General features: G+C 36.7%; 1 protein-coding gene across 1 annotated transcript in view; it reads left to right on the forward strand.

The window, feature by feature from the left end:
- Nucleotides 1-22,945, forward strand: part of MEI4 (meiotic double-stranded break formation protein 4) — a 210,399-nt gene that overhangs the window by 115,578 nt on the left and 71,876 nt on the right. Inside the window, exon 4 of the mRNA XM_042939207.1 lies at nucleotides 21,934-22,065. Within this exon, the coding sequence (XP_042795141.1) occupies nucleotides 21,934-22,065 (132 nt within the window). The remainder of the gene's footprint in view (nucleotides 1-21,933; nucleotides 22,066-22,945) is intronic.

Here is a 22,945-nt window from a genome sequence, read left to right on the forward strand (position 1 = left end):
TACATTCAGAAAAACCACAGAGCTATAGGAATTGAGAAACTGCTGTTAAAGAGCTTAAGCAGAGTCTCACTCACCTGAGACCCAATGATAAGACTCCAGTTGGAAAGTTGCCGAAAATATAGGTGAAGAGACCCACTTACTAGTCCTCGGGTATCTTCAAGAGGGCAAGAAACTGGTGAGACACTGTCTGGGAATGGAGACACAATTGGATGCCATTTTTGTGATTACATTTTACCTTGCTAGTTCTGACACTGGCGAGCACCATTTTGGTATTCTCCCTTTACCTATTAATGCTGGCAGGCACAGTCCATTAAAAGTCCCACCAGCTACCATAGCTGCAGTAGCCACCACAGCACCTCCACCAGCCTGTTGTATGTGTGGGTGGGTCGGGGAGAGCCCTGTCCACTACATTGGTCCCTAGTGGCAGTCACAGAGGTCTTCCAGCTGAGCTGGAAGAAAGCCATATCCACTGCCACAGCACTAGACAGAGAGAGGGGAGAGCCCTGCCCAGTGCTACAGTTGTTATGACAGGTGCAACCAAGCACCTCCCATCTCTGTAGTCCCAGCTACAGCTGTGGTAAATCAAGCATCCCAGCTGGGGAGAAAGCCCCACCCTCAGCCACTCCACAGCCTCTGCCATTGCATTTCTCTGGGACAGCATCAAGCATGTTAATATTTGCACTGCATGTGTCCAGAAGGAGAGAAAGAGAGTAAAAAGGGAAAAGTTATTTGAAGAAATGAGTAGTGGCTAAAAATTTTCTTAACCTAGGGAAGACAACATGTGCATGTCTGAGAAGTACAGGGAATTCCAAAGAAGATGAGCCCAAAGGGATTGATACCAAGACACATTATAATTAAATGTCAAAAATTAAAGAGAGACTCTTACAAGGAGCAAGAGAGAAACAACTAGTTATGTACAAGGCAACCTCTGTCAGGCTATTAGCTGATTTCTCAGCAGAAACTGTGTAGGCCTGAAAGGAGTGACATTGTATATATAAAGTGCTGAAAGGAAAAAAAATGTAAAATCAATAGTACTCTACCTAATAAGGTTATCATTCAAAACTGAAGAAAAGATAGAGTTTTCCAGACAAGCAAAAGATAAAGGAATTCATCACCACAAAACTAACATTATAAGAAATATTAAATAGATTTTGAACAGAAAAGATCCTAACTAGAAATAAAAAATAATAAAAGAAATCTCACTGACAAATATAGGAAGATCAACCACTTATAAAACTAGTACGAAGATTAAAAGACAAAGGTAGTAAAAATCAACTGTAACTATTATAATTAGTTAAGGGACATACAGTATAAAAAGGTGTCAAGTATTATATCAAAAACATAAAACACAAAGGGGGGGAAGCAAATAAATATTAGAATAGGAATAAATAAAGCAGAGACTAACACACACACACACACACACACACACACACACACACCAAAAAACAATAAACGATCATTGAAGCTAAGAACTGCCTCTTTGAAAAGATAAACGAAATGGATAAACCATTAGACTCATCAAGAAAAAGAGATAGCTCAAATATATAAAATCAGAAGTGAGAGAGATATTACCACCAATGCCAGAAAAATATAAAAGGCTACTAAGAAAAATTATGTACCGACAAATTGGACAACCTAGCAGAAATGGGTAAATTCCTATAAACATATAATCTCTACCATTGGATCATAGAGAAGTAGAAAACCTGAATAGACCAATTACTAACAACGAAATTGAATTAGTTATCAAAAACCTCCCAACAAATAAAAGTCTAGGTCTGGGTGGTATCACAGGTGAATTACACCAAACATTTAAAGAAAAGTTAACACGTATCCTCAAATTATTCCAAAAAATTGAAGACGAAAGAACACTTCCAAACTCACTTTACACGGCCAGCATTGCCTTGATACAAAACACAGGAAAACACACACACACACAAAGAACCAAAAGGACAAACTACAAAAAAAAAAAAAAGTAAAGAAAAAATTATATTGAATATCCCTGATTAACATAGATGCAGAAATTTTCAACAAATATTAGCAAACAAAATCAAACAATATGTTAAAAGGATCACACACCATGATCAAGTAGTATTCATTCCAGTGATATAAGGATTGTTTAATCTCTGTAAGTCATTAACATGATATATCACATACATAAAACAGAATATAAAAATCCTATTAGCATTGTAATAGATACAGAAAATGCATATGACAAAATTCAACATCCATTTATGAAAAAAACTATCAACAAAGTGGGTATACAGAGTACATACCTCAATGTAATAATGGCCATATATGACAAGCCCACACTTAACATCATATTCAATGGTGAAAAGCTAAAAACTTTTCTTCTAAGAGCAGTAACAAGTCTTGGATGCCCTCTCTCCTCACTTATATGCACCAGAGTATCAGAAGTCATAACCAAAGCAGCAGGAGGAAGAAACAAAGCCATCCAAATTAAAAAGCAGGAAGTGAAGCTATTTGCGGATAACATAATACTATACATAGCAAACCCTAAAGACTCCACCAAAACTATTAGAAGTAATAAATTCAGTAAAATTATAGGGCACAAAATTAATATATAGAAATCTGTTGTGTTTCTATACATAATAAAAACCATCAGATAAATTAAAACAATCCCATTCAGAACAGAAACAAAGATAATAAAATACATAGGAATAAATTTAACCTAGGAGGTGAAAGACCTGTACTCTAAAAACTATAAGATATGATGAAAGCAATTGAGGACAACACAAACAACTGGAAAGAAATACTGTGCTCATGGATTGGAAGAGCTAATATTGTTAAAATGTCCATACAGCCTAAAGCAATCTATAGATTCGACAAAATCTCTCCCAAAATTCCAGTGGCATGTTTCACAGAACTACAACAAATATTTGTTTGGAGCAAAAGAGGACCCTGAATGAGGTACCAACCAAGAGGGCAATGTAGGAAGACCCTAAACTCACTTTCTTCATGGACACACCAAATCTATACTTAAATATATATATATATATATATATATATATATATATATATATACACACACACACACACACACACACGTATATATATGTATATATACATGTGTATATACACATGTATATATATACTTATATACATATATACATACATATATACACATGTATATATATATACTTATATACATATATATATATATATACTTATATACATATATATATATATATATATATATATACTTATATACATATATATATGTAAAATAGTTCCTCCTGAAGAACTGAGGTCTGACTGAAAAGGTTCTGCACAACAAAAGTAAAGCTACATAAAAAGAATGACAAGAGAGGGGCTCCTGGGTGGCTCAGGCAGTTGAACATCAGACTCTTGATTTTGGTTTGGGTCATGATCCGAGGGTTGTGGGATAGAGGCCAGCATTGGACTCTGTGCTGACAGCCAGAACCTCCTTGGGATTCTTTGTCTCTCCCTTTCTGTCTTCTTCACTCTGCCCCCCTCTGTCTCTCTCTCCCTAAAATTAACAAACAAACAAACAAACAAACAACAACATTTTTGTTTTAAGTACAAGAGAGATCCTTGATGCTGGGAACTTCAGCGGGGAAAGATAGTACTGAAGGACCCTGGAGAAAAGGAAAAAAAGCCATGTTTTAACAGAGCAGTAGTATGTAAAGGAACCAGCCACAGAACCCTGCCAAATGGTGGGGGAACTATTGAAACTCTGTGGGTCAGAGGGGCTGACAATTGCCACTGCTTATGTACCCCCTCTGTCTTGATAGCTCAGATGTGAACAGGTTCCAGATGCCATAAACATCCTGCCACCTCAGTGAGCATCAGGTCACTAGCCCACACCAACTCCAGATATCCTGAGCTTAGAAAAAACAAATAAAAAACACGGTTTGAAAGAATACCTAGGCTATAAAGGATCCAGCCCTAGAACTCTAGGAAAGCTGCTTAAACATTCTCTGGATTGGAGGGGTTGGCAAGTACCATGGTTTACATTTCTCCTCTTCCTTGATAGCATAGATAGGAGCAGGATCTGGTCACCCTAAGTGGGATACTACTTCAGTGATCCCTGGGGCTCTAGCCCACACATGCCCAGCATAGCCTATACAGGGATACCCCAAATCAGTGCTCACTACAGCTAAGCTGTCTCACTCAGGTGACATGGGTACAGAGAACCTCAGAACACTCAAACACTCAAGGCTTATACCATTTCTGCTCCAGATAAGTTGCCAGAGCACCTCTGGAGTAGAGCACCCAGACACTCCATGGCCCATGACCACCTCAGCTCCAGTCAGGCTGCCCCTGACCAGAGTGTCCCAGTACCCCCTGGTGTGCTCCTGCCTCAGTTCTACCTGCCCTATCAAGGCACCCCTTGCATGGAGCACCCTCGGACCCCATGGCTTGCACCCTCTTTACTACAGCCGTCCAGCTAAGGCACCTGTTGCATGGAAAGCCTCAGGACTGCCCTGGCCCACATCCACTTCAGCTGTGATCAGCTAGCCAAAGTCACCAGTCACACAGTCTACATAGGAGATGATCATACACAAGATCATTCTTTCAAGTTCAGAAGTAGTTGTATCTGATTCATATAAACAAACACAAAAAGTCAATCACAATGAGGAGGCAGAGGAATATGCTTGAAATGAAAAATCAAGACAAAACCTCAGAAAAATGAAGAGTTCAAAGTAATAGTAACAAAGATCCTCATTGCACTGGAGGGGACCAGATGAACTGATTTCAGAATTGAAGGAGAGATAAAGAGTTTCCCAAAGAAAAGCTAAAGAGTTTAATCACCACTAAACTGGCCTCAAAAGAAATGTTAAAGAGGCTACTTTAGGTGGAAAAGAAAAGGCCAAATTAGAAGAAAATTATGAAAGGAAAAAATTTCAAGGATAAAAGAAAACAAAGTTAGTAGAGCAATCACTTCTAAAGCTTGTATGAAGATTAAAGGACAAAAGTAGTAAAGTCAGAATCACTGGGAAGATGGTGGAGGAGGACCCTAATTTCACTTCACCCCACAGATAAAACTAGATAATATATCAGTGTAAATAACCCAGAAAACAACCCAAAGACTTGCAGGGAAAAACTCCACACTTGCAGAAAAAACATGTAGGAAAGAAAAAAGAGAGTAGGATGGGCAGAGACAGGTCAGGAGCTAAACACACCTGTGGGACTGTCCTCGAGAGGGAGGGACTTAGGGGCACAGAAAGGGGAGAGAAACAGATTGTTGCACCAGGGACCCCATACAGGGAAGACAAATCCCCATAATATTGGCTTTGAAATCCAGAGGGGCTGAATTTCATGAGTTCTTACAACCAGTGGAACTTAAAACCCAGAATATTAAAAAACGGTGGGCTCAGCTCTGGGAGAGCCAGGAGGGTGAAAGGAAACTGAGTCCCAGCCATTAAAGACACGGCACAACAAAAAGCCTTCAGAGATACAGCATAGAAGCAGCAGTTTGAAAAATGCTTGGAGCATATGTGAGGGAGAGTTGTTTACTTATGTCAGAGCACAGCTTGGAGGGGGAGAGATCCTTGCAGTGCACACTTTGTGGATCCATCCCTTGCAGCCTGGACAGCATTGGTCCTGGCTACTGCAGTGGGTCCCCTCTTGCAAAGTATCTGCATGCAATCTTTGCTAACAATGTGAGCCCAGCCCCTTGTGCACACTGTGGGTTCACTTTTTCTAACACACTGTTGACCAGAGACTAAAGTGCTACCACAAGCCTGGCAGTGTGCAAGCAGCTCTGACAAGGGTCAGCACTACTCCAGAATGACTCTGCACTGGGGAGAGGGAATGATAACCAAACACACCAGTAAGACTGCAACCCCAGCAGTGGGATGGAGGCAGACAGCTGGTCTGACAACAGGCCCCACCTAACAATGAAAGCTTCTCCCAGGACAACACCCTGCAGCTGGGTGATACTGCATCTCTGGCAAAGCCTGGTCTAATTCAACTGAAGCCTAAGGTGGACCCCTAGACTGGCTCACTAATACAAGGACATAACACTGCCCACAGCAAGGAAAGAGAGCCACTACTGACCAGTGGACTGAAGGAAAAAGTGAGTCAGCCACAATAGCAGTGTGCACACAGAACACATAGAAGATAGCCCTGAAACACGAGGCTCTCGTGAACAGGGGACACTGCACTGTAGGGCACTACAGCACCTCTTCTAAATAATGCCCCTACATTTAAGAGCAAGTGACATAGCTGACATGTGTAACACACAGAAAAAAGACTCATAGTTAGACAAAATGAGGAGACTGAAGAATATGTCCCAAATGAAAGAACAGGGCCAAATCAGAGCAGGAGACCTAAGCAAAACAGAGATAAGTAATATGCCTGATAGAGCATTTAAAAGTAATAATCGTAAAGATTCTCACTGGACTTGAGAAAAGACTGGAGGACATCAGTGATACCCTTCACAAAGATATTAAAAAGAACCAGAGATAAAGAACACAATGAATTAAATTAAAAACACACTAGATAGAATAAACAGGAGGAAGCAGAAGAATGAATGAGCAACCTAGAGGACACAGTAACTTCTAATTTTAGTAGATGCAGAGAAAGCATTTGACAAAGCACAACGTCCATTCATGATAAAAACCCTCAACAAAGTAGGTTTAGAGGGAACATACCTTAACATAATAAAGGCTATATATGAAAAATCCACAGCTAATCCTCAATGGGGAAAACTGAGAGCTTCTCCTCTATGGTCAGGAAAAAGACAGGGATGTTTACTCTCACCACTATTATATAACATAGTACTAGAAGCCCTAACCACAGCAGACAACAGGAAGAAATAAAAGGCATCCAAATAGTCAAGGAAGAAATAAAACTTCCACTATTTGTAGATGACATGATACTCTATATAGAAAACCAGAAAGAAAAAATAAATTAAAAAAAAAAAGTAGCGGGGCGGGGGTGAGGGGCACCTGGGTGGCTCAGTCTGTTAAGCCTCCGACTTTGGCTCAAGTCATGATCTCACCACTTGTGAGTTCGAGCCCTGCATGGGGCTCTATGCTGACAACTCAGAGCCTGGAGCCTGCTTCGGATTCTGTGTCTCCCTCTCTCTCTGACCCTCCCCCACTCATCCTTGCTCTCTCTCTCTCTCTCTCTGTCAAAAATAAATAAACATTAAAAAAAATTTAAAAACTAAAAAAAAAAGACTCCACCAAAAAACTGTTAGAACTGGTCAATGAATTCAGTAAAGGCATGGGGTACAAAATCAACATACAGACATCTGTTGCACATCTATACACCAATATGAAGCAGCAGAAAGAGAAATTAAGGAATCAATTCCATTTACAATTGCATGAAAAACAATAAGATACCTAGCAATAAACCTAACCAAAGAGTTTGTGAATGACCTGTACTTTGAAAACTATAAAATACTGATGAAATTAAATTACTGATAAAATTAAAATAGTGATGAAATTAAAGATGACACAAAGAAATGGAAAAACATTCCGTGCTCACAGATAAGAACAAATACTGTTAAAATATCAATACTACCCAAAGCAATCTACATATTCAATGCAATCCCTATCAAAATACCACTGGTATTTTTCACAGAGCTAGAACAAACAATCCTAAAATTTGTATGGAACCACACACACACACACACACACACACACACACACACACAAACCCAAATAGTCAAAACAACTTTGAAGAAGGGAAGCAAAGTTGGAGACCTCACAATTCCAGACTTAAAGTTGTATTACAAAGCTGTAGTGATCAAAACATATGTTATTGGCACAAAAATAGATGCAGAGAATAGAAAACCCAGAAATGTGCCCATAACTATATGGTCAATTAGTCTTTGACAAATCTTGACAAAGCAGGAAAGAATATCCAATGGGAAAAAGATAGTATCTTCAACAAATGATGTCAGAAAACTGGACAGCAACATGCAAAAGAATGAAACTGGATCACTTTCTTACACCAAACTCAAAATGGATTAAAGACCTAAATGTGAGACCTGAAACCATCAAAACCCTAGAGGAGAATACAGGCATTACTTTAGCAACTTCTTTCTAGGTGTGTCTCCTGAGACAGGGAAACAAAAGAAAAGAATAAACTATTGTAATTTCATTAAAATAAAAAAGCTTCTGCACAGGGAAGGAAACCATCGACAAAACTAAGAGGCAATTAAAGGTAAACCTACAGAATGGGAGAAGGTATTTATTAAATAACATATTTGATAAAGGGTTAGTATCCAAAATAGATAAAGAACTTATAAAATCAACACTCAAAAAACAACTAATCCAATTAAAAATTGTGCAGAAGATGTGAATAGACATTTTTCCAAAAGAAGACATGGCCAGCAGACACAGGAAAAGATGCTCAACACCACTGATCATTAGGGAAATACAAATCAAAACTACAGTGAGATATCACCTCACACCTATCAGAATGTCTAAAATCACCAACATGAGAAAAAAAAGGTGTTGGCAAGGATGTGGAAAAACAGGGACCCTGTGTACTGTTGGTGGGAATGTAAACTGGTGCAACCACTGTGGGAAACATGGAAGTTCCTCAAAAAGTTAAAAATAGAACTACCCTATGATCCAGCAATTGAACTATTAGGTATTTACCCCCAAAGTACAAAAATACTAATTCAAAGGGATACATGCATCCCAATGTTTATAGCAGCATTATCCACAATAGCCAAATTAGGGAAACAGCCCAAGTGTCCATAGACTAATAAACGGATAAAGAATATGTGGCATACCCCCTTCTCTTTTTTTCCCTATTCTTTTAACTACAGAAAACAAACTGATGGTTATCAGAGGGAGGTAGGTAGGGGGATGAGTTAAATAGGTTATGGGGATGAAGGAGCACACGTTGATGAACACCAAGTATTGTGTGGAAGTGCTGAATCAGTATTCTGTACACTAGAAACTAATATTACACTATATATATATATATACACACACACATATATATACGGATATATATGTGTGTATATATATGTATATATATATGTATATATGTATATGTGTGTGTATATATATGTATAAAATAACTAATTTAAATAAACACTTAAAAAAAAACAAAAAGATGCATGCACCCCTATGTTTATTGCAGCATTAATTATAATAGCCAATATATGGAAGCAGCCAAAAGGCTCACTGATGGTGAATGGATAAGGAAGATGTGGTGTATAAATATAATTGAATATTACTGAGCCATAAAAAGAGTGAAATATTTTCATTTGTGACCACATGGATAGGCTTAGAGGACATTATACTAAGTGAAATAAGTCTAAGACAAATACCATATGATTTCACTTTTATGAGGGCTCTAAAACAAAAGAACAGGTAAACAACCAAACTAACTAACAAAAATAGAAATAGAATTATAAATATAGAGAACAAACTGCTCATTTCCAGAGTTGAGGGATTTGGGGGAATAAAGGAGATTAAGAGGTACAAACTTCCAGTTATAAATAAGTCACTGGGTTGGAAAGTACAACATGGGGATTATAAACAATAATACTATTGTTTATCTGTATCTAAGATTCATAGATACAGAGAACAAACTGATGATTGTCAGCAGGGATGAGGGTTGGGGGCTGGAAAAAATAGGTGAAAGTGATTAAGAGGTACAATCTTCATTTATAACATAAATAAGTTACAGGGATGTAATGTATAGCACAGTGATTATAGTCAATAATATTTTAAAGACCTGTGTGGTGACAAATGGTAACTAGACTTATCATGGTGATCATTGCACGGTGTGTATAAATGTCAAATCACTGTGTTCTATATAATGATTATATATAGTAGAGTTATATAATTTAAATAAGTAGTATAATATAGATGATATAATTGAAACTAAAATAATATTGTAGATCGGTTATTCTTTGATAACAAAAGACATGTAGAGATGAACCTGGAACTGAGCACTTGCAAAGCATGCAAACAAAACCAAGGCCCAAGCAACAGAAGCAAAATTCAGCAAATGGGACCATCATACAGAAAAACTGCACAGCAAAAGAAACTATCCATAAAATGAAAAGGCAGCCTCCAGAATGGGATAGAAAAAGAACTCTTACAGCTGTATCAAAAATACAAACAGTCCAGTTAAGAAATGGTCAGAGGAACTGAATAAACACTTTTCCAAAGAAGGTATACACATGGCCAACAGGTGTGTGAAAAGATGCTGAACATCACTCAGCATCAAGGAAATGCAAATCAGCACCACAATGAGATACCACCTCATACCTGTCAGAAGAACTGTCATCAAAAAGAGGAGATAACAAGCATTGTGAGGATATAAAGAAAAAGGAGCTGTTGAGCACTGGGAATATCAGTTGGTACAGTCACAACAGGATATGGAATGGAGGTTCCTCAGGAAATTAAAAACAGAACTATCATAGGATTCAGCAATTCAACTTCTAGGCGTGTGTGTGTGTGTGTGTGTGTATGTACATGTACATACATACATGTATGTATGTATATACATGTATATGTATATACATACATACATGTATATATGTGTGTGTGTATGTATATATATATATATATATATATATATATACATATACACACACACACACACGTATGTATATATCTCCAAAGGAAATGATATCAGGATCTTGTAGAGATAGCTATACTCCCATGTTCATTGCAGCATATTCATAATAGCCAAGATACCAAAACAACCTGTGTCTATCTGTAGATAAATAAAGATGATACGGTATATATAAATACAGTGGAATGTTATTGAAACATGAGAAAGAAGGAAATCCTGACATTTGCAAAACATAAATGGACCTCTGAGAGCATTAAGTAAAGTGAATTAAGTGAGAGAAAGAAAAATACTATTGATATTACTTATATGTGGAGTCTTAAAAAGCTGAACACATAATAGAATGGTGTTTACCAAGAGCTGTAGGGTATAGGAAATGGGGAGATATTCGTCAAAGTATACAAAGTTCCAGTTAGAAGATGAATAAATCCTGGGGATCTAATGTACACCTTGGCAATTACAGTTAATCGTACAGTATTATATGACCCAGCAATTGCACTACTAGGTATTTACCCAAGGGTTACAGGTGTGCTGTTTTGAAGGGGCACATGCTCCCCAATGTTTATAGCAGCACTATTGACAATAGCCAAAGTATGGAAAGAGTCCAAATGTCCATCGACAGATGAATGGATAAAGAAGATGTGGTATCTATCTATACATACATACACACATATATACATACAATGGAGTATTACCCAGCAATCAAAAAGAATGAAATCTTGCCATTTGCAACTACGTGGATGAAACTAGAGGGTATTATGCTAAGTGAAATTAGCCAGAGAAAGACAAATCTTGTATGGCTTCACTCATATGAGGAATTTAAGATATTAAACAGATGAACATAAGGGAAGGGAAGTAAAGAATATAAAGACAAGGCAGGGGGACAAAACATAAGAGAGCCTTAAATATAGAGAACTTGCTGGAGGGTTTGTGGGAGGGGAGATGGGCTAAATGGGTAAGCGGCATTAAGGAATCTACTCCTGAAATCACTTTTGTACTATATGCTAACTAACTTGGATGTAAATTAATAAATAAATTAATAAAAAATAAATTTAAAAAATCATACAGTATTATACACTTAAAGATACTAAAAGTAGATCTGAAACATTCTTACCACAAAGAAGAAATTATGGGAAGCAATGGATGTTTTAACTAACCCTGTTGTGGTAATCATTTTCCAACATGTAAGTTATCAAATCATTACAGTGTGCATCTTAAACTTAATGTCATATGTCAATTATATCTCAATAAGGCTGAAAAGAGAAGAGTGGTTTTAGATTTGCATCTTCTAGTTTCCAGAAAAGCTTACTTTCTCAGCTTGGGGTCCTGGCATATTCAGTAGTGTAAATTTGAATCCCAGACCCAACGGAGACATGGCTGACTTTACACATTCTCACGGGTGACTGTGATTAGTTCTACTGTTGGTACCATTCTTACTAACTTGGACGTTCCTTCCTTTTGCTGGCACACAGATGTTTATCAGCCTGTCTTCCATTAGTACTTTAGCTCTGTAAGATTAACCTGAGGGATATTAGACAATTTGCCACTTTGGAAGGGTGCAGGCCTTAGTTGAGGGTTCCGTGCTGCTAATATTATTTGCCGACAAGGCAACCCCTGCTTATCCATCCCTGAAAGTTAATTGTTTGATTTCATCATATTTTTATTTCTTCTATTTCTTTTGGCCTCTGAGGATTTCTTTTTTTTTTCTTAAGAATTCAGTGATACACTAATATATGTTACTTTATCTAGTGTTACAATACATTATCATGATCCTATAACTAAGGCAAGATGTTGGTAACTTACCCTCTCTGACACTGTAAGCCATTATTTAGCAGGCTAACCCAAGGATTATTTAAATGTCTGGGGGTGTATTTTGTCAGACTTATTTGGACTCTGTGAAGTTCCAGATTAACCCATAATTCTTATCTGGTATAGACGTAAACAATTTCTATATATAAAAATTCTGGGGGCACCTGGGTGGCTCAGTGGGTTAAGTATCTGACTTTGGCTCAGGTCATGATCTTGCAGTTCATGGGTTCGAGCCCTGTGTCGGGCTCTGTGCTGACAGCTCAGAGCATGGAGCCTGCTTCGGATTTGTGTCTCCCTCTGCCCCTCCCCTGCTCACGCTCATTCACTCTCTCTCTCAAAACTAAAGAACACATTAAAAATATCTTTAAAAAAAATTCCGTGTACACACATACACAGGCATCCCCAGAGGTCATAGTAGGGGTTTATCCTGTCAGATACTAACCAGTTGTGTATCTAACTTAACAGTATTATTTCAGTGTTTTTCTTTAAATCCAGTACTCAATTCCTAAGTGTTCTTTACCCTCACTAATAATATAAACACACCATTGACATGTATTTACTCTAAATTTGTATTAGAGTCACATTTTTAACTTTTTGGAAAGTATTCTTTCACATCAGGATCAAGCTGAATTGCATTTTGATAGCGTTTTAAAGTATCTTGCCAACCATAAACAGAAGTAACTACTGAAGCAAAAGTAATCTTATTTTATTCTTCATTGAATCTAAGTGATAATGGGGTCTAGCACAGTCACTGGCACATGGACCATACTCAGTCAATATTTGCCATAAAGAATGAATGAATGTAGAACCATTTACATTTGGCTCTGATAGCTTTAATTTTATTGTGTCCTATTCTTTAGAATCATGTTTTTTTCATGAATGATTGCCTACCTTATAAGAATCTTAATACATCTAGTTATTTTTAAAACATCATTTTATGTAAGTAATTGCAACAGTAACTTTTACTCTAAACTATGTAACATATTTATTTTTATAGTATATATTATTTCACCTGAGTGAGAGCTTTTAAAAAGCGTTTTTTTGTTTGTTTGTTTTTTGGTTTTTTTCTGATTCACTTTCAATTGAGTCTGGATAATTTACTTTTAACTTTAATGCACTGAAGTTTTAAGATCTTTGTACAACAGTTTCTGTTCTACAGCACAGATTGGCACTGCTCTGATCCGGAGAGCTAGGGGAGTGGCCCAGCCCCTTACTCATGCTGGTTTGCTTAAAGCCATGATTAGTTCCAGAGGTCAATTTTCTGGACATTACTGTCTGCTAATTGCTTGCCTACTGTGATCATCTACATTCTGATAAGCCAGATTTAATTAATAGCTATGGTTGATATTGCTGAAGATTTGGGTTGTTCAGAAGTTTTTAGATGCACTTATAGCATTTATGGGAAAAGGGTTTTCATACCTATTTATTTACCCACTTCTCAGAAGTAACATCCCCTAAAATATTGTTTCCTTGTCCTAAGTACTTTGGTTTTCTTTATACAATTAATTAATATTAATTATAGAGTAATAGGAAAATAAAGGGGTGGAATGCATTAGATGCTTTTGAAAGTAGGAAACACTAATTGAGGGTTGATGGGGGGTGGGAGGGTGGGGAGGGTGGGTGATGGGTATTGAGGAGGGCTCCTTTTGGGATGAGCACTGGGTGTTGTATGGAAACCAATTTGACAATAAACTTCATATATTGGGGAAAAAAAAGAAAGTAGGGAACACTTAGTGCGTTGTCTACCCAGATTTAGGGCTGGTACCATCTGTCCCTGTATATCTGAGTCTCTTTTCCCCTACTGTTCAGTTTGCTTCCAGTGCTGCTTCACTAACAGAAATTGATGGTGCACAGTCTAGCAATTGTGTTTCCTTCATTTACTGTGGCAATTGATAAACATTGTAATCAGAATCTGGCAAGTGGTTGGAAATTTTCCATAAGTGTTCCTGGGGGCTTTCAGAGTTTTTATGCCTTCATGAGAGATCGGGATGTGATGGCTTTGGATATATAATGGTTAACAGCACAAGGGAATTCTGATTCTTATGCATATTTGATCTAACTTTGAACAAGTTATTTACTCTCTCTATACCTGGGTCCCTGTTATTTAAATTGAGATTATACCTCCTCATAGGGTTATTTTAAGGATTCAGTGATACGATATATAAACACTAAGAATTATACACAAGGCAAAATAAATCATATTATATTAATGAATCATAGTATATTTATATTGATACTGTTTTCTGCTCCTCTGTTGCCATGTTTTCCTGTAAGTTTTACTTCACTGGCAGAAGAGATAATAGGCATTCAAGTTAAAAAAAAATCTGAACCTAACACTAGACTCTGCCCCTCACCATGTGAACTTAACATGTCTGAGTGTATTTCCTTCCATTTAAAAAATGAGAAATGTAATTATCCAGGTTGTTGGGATACTAGATGGAGTGTCCCAACTCTTTTATCTAGGCAGAAGAAAGCACATAATTCTTACTGTCCCCATAGTTTTTAGTTGGTTTTACTTGATTTTGTGCATTAGTCGAGTGACATGAGTAAATAACAATAGAAACAGAGGGAATGCATGAATCTTCCAAGGCATGTCCCTAGGCAGCCCTTCCACATGACCAGTTTCTGTCACTTGTTCTGTCATGATTATATACCTTTGATCTGAAAGTGTTTTCTTAACATTTATTTCACAGAATTCATTTGTGAATTCATTCCGAGCACTCACCTCTTTTCTGTTACTCTATAGAGCCAAGTACTACGATCTGCTATTAGAAGAACCCATGCAAATTATAATCCATTCTCTTTAGGAGCAGTTTATTCACCCATCCTGAAACTTATGTGGTCCCTACTGTATCTAAAAGAAATCCTAAGGGCTTGCTCAGAGTTCTTGTTGAAATCAACGTATTCTATGTCTGGGACTTCTTTTGATAACATAGCAACTCTATCATAATAGGACAGGAATTAAAGTTAGTGTGGCCTGACGTTATTCTTTAATTGATGCACCTTCCTAATGACTCTGTATGCTCTTCTGACAAATTTTCTGCACAGCAGCATCCTAAAATTGTGCTAGAATCCACATATATTATTCCGTGGGTTGAGACAACTACTTTCATTTTTAAAAAATTCACATAGCCCTTCCTACTTCTATTCCTTTATTGCCTTTTGTATGGTTTCTCAGTAATTATAGTGGAATATATTATTAATTACATCTACAAGTACTTTGTGTACTTTAGGATAAATTTCTTCCAACTTTGAGTTCAGTTCAGGTAACTAGATTCTTACATACTCATTGAATTTGAACCTTGAATTCTGCTTTATCGTTTATATTTATTATGTTTATTATCTCCAGACTGAAGATCATTCCTTTGAATGGGAAAAGTGAGAATAAAATAGATTTTTTTTGTCATGTGTTAACTCCGTATCATTTTTTTTCATGAGACTGCTCCATCTCGTCCTTGCTCTAAACCTAAGCAAATATTTGTTTGCCTTTTGATTTTTTAAGTCTTGCTTTGTTTTGAAGCTCAATGATAAATATATCCTGATGTATATCAGTGCCTTACATAGTTTAATTTTTCCCCTTATACCTCTTTTTCCAGCAGTCAGTTGACCCATACGTGTGTGCTCAACTCCTTCTCAGGCTCTGGGCTCTCACCTGTACCATGGCAATGATTCAAAGGGCCATGGATAATTTCATTACAAATTAGCAGATGAGTAGTGCGTCTAAAAAATTTGACCTACCTTACATTCTAGTCCCAACAAATGTTTTCTGTGCCTTGTTCCCTATCTGGCAGGCATGGAAACAGAGTTCCTGTCTTATTTCCGTCTTCTTGCTTCTCTGCATTGTCTGCCTTCCCAGTTTCTTACCAGCTACTTAAAACTGAGATCCTGCTGTCTACAGACAGATCATGGGTCTTCAAACGTGACCTTTTCTCAGAGCCTCCTTTCTTCTGTTGTACTCCCTTGCCAGGGTGCCTGTTACTTCTTGCTGTTCTTCTGATGTGGGCTGAACTTGTCTACTATTGTTGTCTTTCCAAACACACTTTGTAGGAGTTCCTCCCTGTGTTTATAAAGCCCAGGTCTTCCCTTTGGAAACTGCCATGCTCTCTAGTTTGTAGATTTCCACTTAATGACACCTTTGAGAAGATTTCTGGAATACTGCCCCTGGTTTTATACATAGTTTTAGAGCAAAACCCTACTATAATACAGGCCTACTTGGAATTTTGCCTTAAAGAATTGGACTGTACCATGTGTCAGTCATAGTTTTGACCAACAATAGAGCTTGATCTAAGCATTCTTGGTCAATGCCTTGTTTTTCCTAATTTTCACTTATTTTTTCTTTTTTAAACTGAGAAGTATTCTTAGAAGATAGGCACACTCTTAGAGTCTCTTATCACTGTAGTCACAAAGAGATTAAATTCTTTGGCAACTAAAGCCTAAGGAAAGATTCTGCCAGTCTTTATCTATAGTGTTTTCCCTCTGGCATGTTATTCTAGACCTCAGTCTTACCTGTGCTTCTTCTCCTTGAAAGAAACAATGGGGTGGAGGAGGTATGAGCTCTCCTGCAGATGTGATGGAAAAAGAGAGAGAGGAGAGAGGAGAGAGGAGAGAGGAGAGAGGAGAGAGAGAGAGAGAGAGAGAGACCTTTCTATTTGGTTATCTTCTTTCCTTAGAGTTAAAAATAGCTAACATTCATTACAAATATTTCCATGTATTAACTCATTTATTTTTCAGAACAAGCCTGGGAAATAGTAGCTATTCTTATCCTCCTTTTACAGGTGAGAAAACTAAGCTACAGAGAAGTATAGTAAATTACTAGTGGTCACATAGGTAGTAAATTGCTGAGTTAGGTCTTGAACAGGCAGTCTGGCCTCAGAGTCTGATCTCTTTTATGTAATATGTGTATATCTATATATAGAGAGATAGAGCATGTGCAAACAAGAGGGAGATTTAGGTTTATTTATTTATATACTTACTTACATATGAATTCAATAAAGCTTTTTCCCTTGTTCAAACTTCCCCAAACTATCAATAGCAAAAACTGTACTTGGAAGACATAATGTACCAATTCTCTATAGAAACAAAAATCTGTAGACCTCTTCTCCAAAGGAAAGATTCAAAGAGTCAATCATTTCATGTGATGTGAGGTGATGTGATGTGATTTTATGTGATAATGTGATAATCATGCCTATGCCAGTTCCATCACAATATGTTGCAGTTCATGGACTAAATTATAAAGTGAGCCACTGCCAAAATGCCATACCTACACACACACACACACACACACACACACACACACACGAAGAGAAAAATAACCCTCCATGGCCTTCAGTTGTACAACTAGTTATAAATCTACAATTTATATGGACTTTCTTCCTCCACTGAAGTTATACCCTCCACTTGTCCTTAGCCAGAACCTCAATTAATTGGATTTACCCACAGTTTCATCTCTGAAGGATCTGGCCTTTTGGTGGTCTTGCCTCATGAGGTTGCTATAATATTCTATTTACTTACATTACTTGGACATTCATACCAGGTAACGCCTGGCTTCCAAATACAATCTTCCCTGCTGCCATTGTGTTTTAAATGCCTGTTTTCCTCAACCAGAGATCAATTGCTCTAGCCAACATAGGAATGTCCTATTTGCTATTGATAGGGTGGCACAAAGAACTTCATATAGCCAGGTGGAAATTTCAGCCTCCAATTCATGAAACAATTGTGGGGTTCTTTAGTAGAAATCATTCTTACTTGTTTATTTAGACTTCTAAACCAGAATCCAGTCACAAGGATGTAAAGAATACTTTACCAATGAATCATTAGATATAATATTGAGAATTCCCAGTCTCTTTCATACCTTGGTTCCTGAACTCATGTATTCTGGGTATCAGAGAAAGAGCATCATATATTTGTCACTGGTTTAGAACATAAATTTCTTATAACTCAACCTTATAAGGAGTGGTATTCTAGTTGGAACTAACTGTTCAAGCACCACTTCTCTGCTTTTATTTCCTGCTTGATCATGATTTTATATATAGTATAGCTACTTGATGACAGAGTGTTGCTGTGTATAACTGACTTTAGGTACCACTGTTCAAATGAGCAGCTTTGGGCATATGTGACTAATCGGTGTCCCATGATCAGGCAGTTATTTAATCTCTTGTAGGACCAAATAGTTATATGTATGTATGTGTGTGTGTGTGTGTGTGTGTGTGTGTGCGTGTGTAAGATTATACTTATTTGCCAAGAAAGGTTTGACTTTCTTCCCAAACCAAGTGTAATTTTCTTTGTGATTTTCTTATTACGATCAGCTACAGGCTTCATAAAGTTCCTGATGAACTCCAAGAACGTTAGATATTATTGTCGTAAGGCCCAAGTGGCAGAGCTTCCTGTTCCTCAACTTAGACCAGCTAGAGATCTTTATATGACTCTGGACTCTTCTCAAAGTTTATAAATAGGATTTATTCAATGTTGCCATCCAAATGGTAAGCCTAAATGAATATATGCTGCCCCAAATATCCACAAATTCCCATCAAGTATTAATATGTTTTTATTACTGATATGAAATACATACAAAAGCAACCTGTTTTTTCACTTTGAAGGGGTATTCTAACATGCATCAGACCCAGACACGTCCCAGGTGTATCAGGTACCTGAATCCTGGTGTCCACTCTCTTGTAATGCATGTTTTTTTTTTTTACCAGGGACTTTAAAACAATTGCCATATCAGCATGATATCAATACAGTACACCAGCATGATGTTCTGTGGAATGTTTTCTTGATCACAGTCCTATGAACTAAGTAATGACACAGAGCCCAGCAAGTTGACATGGCCTTAAATAGGACAGAAAAATTATACTGAATGTCTCATTAGGTGAATGCAAGCTGCTTCATTCTATCCTTATTGGGATAATAAAATATATTCCCAGATTAAGACCTGTCTAACAATATCAGAAGCAGTGTTGATTGTGCTAAGAAAGGAACTACAACTGGGACAGTAGAACTACCCCTGATGAAATCTGTGCTAATTCACTGCCATTCTCCAAGATCCTTCTATCTTTTACACAGATCAGATAGGCAAATGTATTGAACATGTGGTAGGAACTTCTGCCTCTGCATATTTCAAGACTTAAATGTCAGCACTGGGTTCTGTGAATCCTCCAGTGGAATATGTAGATCAACTCACGTTTGATTTGGCTGAGTTCACAAGTATTTGAGAAGGCTGAGTTTACAGGAATGACTCCCAAACCACTAAGCCACCAAGGTAGCATCCTACTGCTTCCATCAGGATTAAGAATTTGCAAAAGTAGGAAGCTTTGAACCAGCTGCAGGATGAGCCAAAACCATGTCCCCTCTGCCAGTCGTCACTAACAGAATGCATGCTGCCCTGCTTCTCTTCTTCCGTAATGCTCTTCTAAATAAAAATCTCAAGTGAGTACTTCCGATGGGCAGAACGCAAATAATATCCAAAATTCTAACTGCACAGGAATCTGGGGGAAATTATTAATAACTTTCCAGTCCCTGAAATACAGGAAGATGTGCTACAGTAGAAAAAGATAGCATAAGTATTGAGTGAGACCTTCCATGTTTTCCACCACAGTAGCCACTTGTATATTGTATGATGTAAGCCCTAGCCTCCATGCCAGCCTCTTTCAAAAGTTCCACTGTGTTTTCAAAAGGGCAAGTGTCAATTAAAATGTAAAGAAGTATAGAGGCCATTTTATAAAACATTAACAGAATTTTACATTACCTTAACAGTTATATACTTAGTCTTTGTTCTCTTACAAACCTCAGTCATATTGGGGAGACAGTAACAATTCCTATCTAGATTCTGGAAAAGGTGTTTATGATGAACTTTTCTTCTTATCAGTGTTCTCTAATAGGATTGTATTAACTCTAGAAAAACATTTATTTTTATTTTATTACTAGTATTTAACTTTTCAGGGTTCAATAAATTAAATTTCTGTATCCTTCAGTGCTTTTACATTATAACATGTGACACTTATTGAACACTTATTAAATGCCTGGCACTGTGTTAACCATTTTTACTGTCTAAATTAATATGCACAACAGCTGAAGTGGGTGCTATCACAATCATTATTTTGCAGGTGTGGAAGCTCAAACATTAAAAAAGGTAACTTGCTAGTAAAAGTTAATAAGCAGTAGAGGTGACATTTGACTCAGGCAGTTAGGTTCCAGAGTCCACAAACCTAACCTTGTTAATACCCTCATAATTTCATTCCCACTGTCTGAAGTACCTTTTATTTTACTGTGAATTTTTTCTGCACTTTATCTCCTAAAGAATTAAATATTAAGAAAAGACATAAGTACAACTAAAGCATCAATGGAATATGCAACAGAAATTTTTTTAGAGTTTATATAGGAGTATTCTTTTTTCAGGTACAAACAAAAATGTGAAAAATCTGCAAAAAACTGGCAGTGGAGAGCTACAGAGGTTGTCTTAGCCAGTTACATTATTAAGAAATAATAATGATAAATAACTATGATTTCTTATGGTAACAAATCAATGTGGTTTTAGTATTGAGTTGACAAGTTGACTTAGGAAACTATTACTAAGAATTAGTTACATAAATCTGTATTTATAATAGAAATTTCTTTTGAACTCTAATATGTTCACCATTTTACTGTCATTGATTAAATTTTAAGGTATATTATTACAATATCTATTTGAGAAATATCTACATTAAGTGTTTATCTTAAAGGACACAGGTGACATTTCCTAATTTCATAGACCATTATTTGCTTAACATTATCATTTAAACGTTTTATATACAAAAGCAATGTCTCCTTAATATGATTTTAACATGACAAGGTATGTGCTATTTCTTTAAGATACTTGTGAAGCTTCCTTTCTCCAAAATATATTAAAGGGTACATTTAATGAAGTTCCAGCTATGATTTATACATAACTTTAATGTGATTTATAATCAGATGGCCTTTCTCTTAATAATTGTATGGGATACAGTTTGTTGTCTCCTAATGTCCTTTTATATTTGTTTAGTCGTGAGTACTTTTTGCTGCCTCTAGATGAAAATTTATAGTTCTACATTTTTCTCCTCTCTGTCAAATGCCTCTCTCCTGACTTATGGAGAATAGAGAAGTCCTTCTACCTGTCTCTCCAGTGTGGAGTTGGAATTCATAGTGTACCAACAGCTATCCCAAAAGACATTTTCAAACTCCATTCTTTCACTTTTTATATATATCTATATCTATCCTTATATCTAGTAGATAAGCACTTAAGAGTTTTATCATCTTTTATTTTTTTATTCATTCATTCTATATATGGTCTATCATCTAAATATAATTATTTATTTTGATATTTCAGCTAAAACTTATATTTCAGCACTTTGTCATACATTTCAAAATATTAACTGCTATAGAAGATGTTATTACTTATATAGTTATAATGTGTCTATTTCATAATTTCGCTTAAGACTGACCCAGAATTATGTTGACATTTTTTATAATCCTGACAGTATGAATTCAGTAATGAAGTCTTAGAAAATGCCCACTAAATATATTTTGACTTGACTTGATAGAAAGTAGAAACCTATTCATTTTTATCTTTAGTTTCAGGTGCAGCACCATGTGTCTCAGAGTCTGGTAACCCTGGGAAGTTGCAGCTTGTTGAGAAAATCTATAATATCTCAGCTTTTATCAGAAGTAAACAGCTTCACTGACATTCTGGGTACCATCAACCAGGTACATGTAACCCGAAACTGTAACTCTTATTTATTTAAAACAGCTATAGACTTTTCTTTCCTTTTCTCCTCTCTATTCTTCTTGCCCGGCTGATATTTTAGTTTCATTACCTTTTTTCCCCAAAGTATGTGAATAAAATTACTGTCTACTAAAATTGTAAAGATATTTTCAGAAAACAGTTTTCAAAATAATACCATCTTATCACCCTTACATGCATATATGTGCCAAAGGTACCACCAGTGACAAGGAATGCTTAGATGAATGGCCTTAAATCTCTCTAATCAGGCATCATGTTCCTAGAGCAAAACATTGAGAGGAAAGTGAATAGGAAAGGATGCTGCATGAAGAACAGCCTCTAACCAGTGGTTTTTATTTCTAATTGCTCATGAGAATCATCTGGTTAACTTTTAAATACCCTATTGTTAAGCCATATGCTAGTTTGGTCAAAAGGAAGTATCTGGATTTAAGATGCAGGTATTGGTATTATTAAAGCTCTTCAGGCATCCCAATTTGCAGCCAGGGTTGAAACCCCGTGCTCTCAGCTCTCTTATCTGTGCAAACTCTTACATCAACGCTGACAAACGTGTCTAAGGAACAGAAGTCATTCCTTTATTTTCATGTTGATACTGGTATATCATGTGTTCACTTTGCCAACTTTTAATACCATTACTGTCTCTGTGATAGAATGAAGCACAATTAAAGGAAATCAGAGACAGGAAGAAACGTTTGGGTAAAAGAGAAAAAAATTAATTAGAAAAATATGTATATAATTTTACATAATATTTCACCAATTGCTTACATCTAAGTTCCCTACATTTAATAATATATTCCAAAAATACCATTTAATCTAATTGAATTCGGTGAATGACATGATAAGTCA

This window comes from Panthera leo, chromosome B2 (assembly GCF_018350215.1).
Source record: "Panthera leo isolate Ple1 chromosome B2, P.leo_Ple1_pat1.1, whole genome shotgun sequence".
In the NCBI taxonomy this organism is placed as follows: domain Eukaryota; kingdom Metazoa; phylum Chordata; class Mammalia; order Carnivora; family Felidae; genus Panthera; species Panthera leo.